The 4,074-nt window shown below is 55.5% G+C and overlaps 1 protein-coding gene across 1 annotated transcript in view; it reads left to right on the top strand.

Moving 5' to 3' along the window:
* Positions 1–111: 111 nt before the first annotated feature.
* Positions 112–4,074, top strand: part of CNOT1 (CCR4-NOT transcription complex subunit 1) — a gene marked incomplete at its 5' end in the record, with an annotated part of 32,294 nt that continues 28,331 nt past the window's right edge. The window contains 9 exons of the mRNA XM_018575297.1: positions 112–219; positions 335–433; positions 527–595; positions 1,195–1,249; positions 1,355–1,558; positions 2,163–2,256; positions 2,789–2,915; positions 2,995–3,105; positions 3,200–3,370. Of these exons, the coding sequence (XP_018430799.1) occupies positions 112–219; positions 335–433; positions 527–595; positions 1,195–1,249; positions 1,355–1,558; positions 2,163–2,256; positions 2,789–2,915; positions 2,995–3,105; positions 3,200–3,370 (1,038 nt within the window). The remainder of the gene's footprint in view (positions 220–334; positions 434–526; positions 596–1,194; positions 1,250–1,354; positions 1,559–2,162; positions 2,257–2,788; positions 2,916–2,994; positions 3,106–3,199; positions 3,371–4,074) is intronic.

The following is a 4,074-nucleotide window of genomic DNA, read 5'->3' as shown; positions in this document are numbered from 1 at the left end:
GGCACGGATGGGTGTACCCGGGTGGGGGATGTGGGTCAGGTGGGGTAATTGTCACGGGGACGGTCTGCATGTTTAATACGTGTTGTTGTGGTGATTTCCTCTCCGGTGTAGATTGTGACTCGGCACGGTCCGGAGGCAGACAGACACTTGTTACGCTGCCTATTCTCACATGTGGATTTCAGTGGCGATGGTAAAAGCAGTGGTAAAGATTTTCACCAGGTAAGATATGTCCAGCGTTGTCCTTCCTGGTGTCACATTTATATTTGAAGCTTTGACCTTCCAGCCTGATCCTGGCGCTGACCTCGGTGCTCTTCCTGTCCGTGTTTTCTTGCAGACCCAGTTTCTGATTCAGGAGTGCGCAGCGCTGATCACCAAGCCCAACTTCATCTCCACCCTCTCGTACGCCATTGACAATCCATTGCACTATCAGAAGGTCAGTGACGCAGACTCGCTCTGCGTTTTGTTGTACTGATTCCACGTTCTCCCCTCCGGCCTCACGTCTGACCTCTTCCTCTTCTTCTTGTAGAGTCTGAAGCCATCTCCCCACCTTTTTGCCCAGCTGAGTAAAGTCCTGAAGCTCAGTAAAGTTCAGGAGGTAAGTGAGCCGTCCCCAAATAACTAGAGAGCCGGGTGTATGGGGGGTGGACTGATAGAGAAGGCCCTGTGGTGTGTTGCAGTCCCTGGTTGGGGAGGGGCCTGGGACGCGGCTGGGGTCCCAGGTTGGGAAGGGTTTGTGGATAGGGTAATGTTCCAGGGACGTGGGTGACGGTACCAGTGGAGGGATGGTCCTGGGACGTGGGTGACGGTACCAGTGGAGGGATGGTCCTGGGGCGTGGGTGACGGTACCAGTGGAGGGGTGGTCCTGGGGCGTGGGTGACGGTACCAGTGGAGGGATGTTCCAGGGACCGGGGTGACGGTACCGGCGGAGGGATGGTCCTGGGACGTGGGTGACGGTACCAGTGGAGGGATGTTCCAGGGACGTGGGTGACGGTACCAGTGGAGGGGTGGTCCTGGGACGTGGGTGACGGTACCAGTGGAGGGATGTTCCAGGGACCGGGGTGACGGTACCGGCGGAGGGATGGTCCTGGGACGTGGGTGACGGTACCGGCGGAGGGATGGTCCAGGGATGTGGGTGGCGGTACCAGTGGAGGGAATAAGGGTTCTGATTGAGTTTCCACGTCTTCCTCATTTCAGGTGATCTTTGGCTTGGCTCTTCTGAACTCCTGCAACAGCGACCTGCGGGGCTTCGGTAAGCCTTCCAGTCATCCTCGTCCTTCATTGGAGGACGGGCTTCTTGCTTTGTATTGCACGCGTTGGGTTTCTTCAGCTGACCTCTCCCCCCTCCTCCTCCCAGCGGCGCAGTTTGTGAAGCAGAAGCTCCCGGATCTCCTGCGTTCCTACGTTGACGTGGACGTTAGTGGCAGCCAAGAAGGTGGATTCCAAGATATTGCCATAGAGGTCCTGCACCTCCTCCTCTCCAATCTCCTTTTCGGCCAGAAGGGAGCCTTCGGGGTTGGACAGGAGCAGATTGTCGCCTTTCTTAAAACCCTGCGCAGAGGTGAGTGGCGTAGAGGACGCGTTGTCTGTATTTGGGTCTGCCGAGTGACGAGCTGTACGTTGTGTCTTCATCTGTATACCCTACGAAAGTAGAGCGGGGCTGCACTCTAATCCTTTGGAGTTGGACGTGGCGCTTTATAATGGTGGTTTGTGGTGTGGTGGCCCTTAGTGGTTGTCCTCATTCAAGGTGACGGCTCCCAGGGCTCCATATAACATCTGGTGTAAGTCAGAAGACATATTTGTCCTCGGTCATGAAGTTGTGACGTAAGTCGCAACGCATTGCGGTACCATGCATTCAGGTGCGGGCAATCGAACTGTGGGTGGGAGCTGCGTTTCAAACGAATGGCAACGCACCTCACACACCAGAACACGTGGTCGGTCCACCTGGTCCTCCTACCTTACAAGAACTGGAGTGGATCCTCCGCTTGGGGTCCAGTGTAGGCTGCTGTGCTGTGACGGAGCTCTATCATACGTGCGGTGCTGGTACAGCTCCCTTGTGGGCCCTGTAGAGGTGCCGGGAGCCAGAATGTGACGTCACTCCGGTACAGGACACGTGTGGGAGCTGTGAACACTGCACGTATGGATGCATGTATGTATGGAGGGAGGTCCCTCGTGGCCGTACCCCATCCCATCCAACCTGAAGCTGGCACTTTGGCATATTTCGAATGGCTGCTCGGTGCGAGAACTGACCGTGCTGCAGTACGTGGAGTCTGAGAAGCCTCTCACCTAGAAAAGTGGAAGGCATGTGGTGACCCCCCCCCCCCGAACACGGGGTCACGACCCAGCAGTTGAGAACCAGTGCTTTAGATCCGTGGTTCTCAACCTGCGTAACCTCAGGACCCACATTTGTCCTCGGTCATTAAGTTGCGACCCAAGTTGCAGCGCAATAGGAACGTGCGGCAGTGTGGGCTGCGGTGCCGGAGCTCCATTCATATCTGCATGGCTTGCACAGCTCCCATGTGCGCCTGTAGAGCAGCTCGGAACCAGAATGTGATGTCAGTCCAGTCCAGGCACCTCCTACAGGACATTGTCGCTTGTAGCTTGTCGCTCCTACATGACCCTTTTTTAGAGCGATATTGCTCCTGATTGCATACAGCCCAATAGGAAGAAGTCGCTCAATGTCGTGCGATTTCCATGTCGCTCGGTGTGAATGGGGTCTTAGAGGATACAGAGTTCTTCCCACGATTCATCAGGAAAACCAAACCCTGTCTCCTCCCATTTATACCTCCAGCGTGGAAGAATGCCGCAATATCATCGTTCAGTTTGGCGTCCGGGAGGTGACTGCGGTGCAGGTCGCCCGGGTCCTGGGGATGATGGCACGGACACATTCTGGGCTCACGGACGGCATCTCCTTACAGGTTGGTGTCTCCTGTTCTGCGTCCTCGGAGATTGGGCAGCGGGTCGTCGGCAGTCATTAAGTGTTCATATCTCTTGCAGTCCATCTCGGCCCCCGGCAGCGGCATCTGGAGCGATGGCAAGGACAAGAATGACAGCGTGCAGGCCCACACTTGGAACGTGGAGGTTCTCATTGATGTGGTGAAGGAGCTGGTGAGTTGCCTCCTCCGGCTGTCTCATGTTGGCTTTTTCTTCATTCCTGTGTCCCAGAGAACCAGACTCAATTGTGTTGTTTTCACCCCCGCAGAATCCCAACCTGAACTTCAAGGAGGTGACGTACGAGCTGGACCACCCGGGGTTCCTGATCCGTGACAGCAAGGGGCTTCAGACTGTAGTATACGGCATCCAGAGGGGGCTGGGCATGGATGTGTTCCCCGTCGATCTCATCTATCGGCCTTGGAAACATGCAGAAGGCCAGGTAAGGACTCCACATGTTCTATGACACAAGTCTTAGAGGGTCATCATTGACGGAGGCCACCCCTCAATTGTACGACAAGATGGCGGGCAACCAGAGCAAACGTTTTACTGGCCTGTATTGCCACGAAGAGTTTAGCAACAGAAGCTCCTCCCGGATTGTCTTGTCTCTCACACACAAGCAGTAAATCGGTGTTGGTTGGGGGACTTTGTAGCTTCTCTCTGCAGGCAGAACATTCTGGTGCTTTGTTCACTGGAACCTCCTGGAATGACCTCTTCCCCGGCTACTCCACACGAGACATGCGTGCGGCCCGCTGGCTGTGTGCGGCTCAGCGTCCTGGGCTTGGTTCACTAACTGTTGGGCACTTTGCATGGTGACAGGGGCTGACCATGCTTGTGTTTATTATTGCAGTCATTGACCTCAATGCTGGGGGTTATTATTGTGCCCACAGACGCCTATGCTGGGGGTTATTATTGTGCCCACAGACGCCTATGCTGGGGGTTATTATTGTGCCCACAGACGCCTATGCTGGGGGTTATTATTGTGCCCACTGACGCCTATGCTGGGGGTTATTATTGTGCCCACTGACGCCTATGCTGGGGGTTATTGTGCCCACTGACGCCTATGCTGGGGGTTATTATTGTGCCCGCTGACGCCTATGCTGGGGGTTATTCTTGTGCCCACTGACGCCTATGCTGGGGGTTATT

Source organism: Nanorana parkeri, unplaced genomic scaffold, assembly GCF_000935625.1.
Source record: "Nanorana parkeri isolate BGI_ZX_2015 unplaced genomic scaffold, ASM93562v1 scaffold3752, whole genome shotgun sequence".
NCBI lineage: Eukaryota > Metazoa > Chordata > Amphibia > Anura > Dicroglossidae > Nanorana > Nanorana parkeri.
Note: the sequence above shows the minus strand (reverse complement) of the source record. Positions and strands in the feature narration are given on the sequence as shown.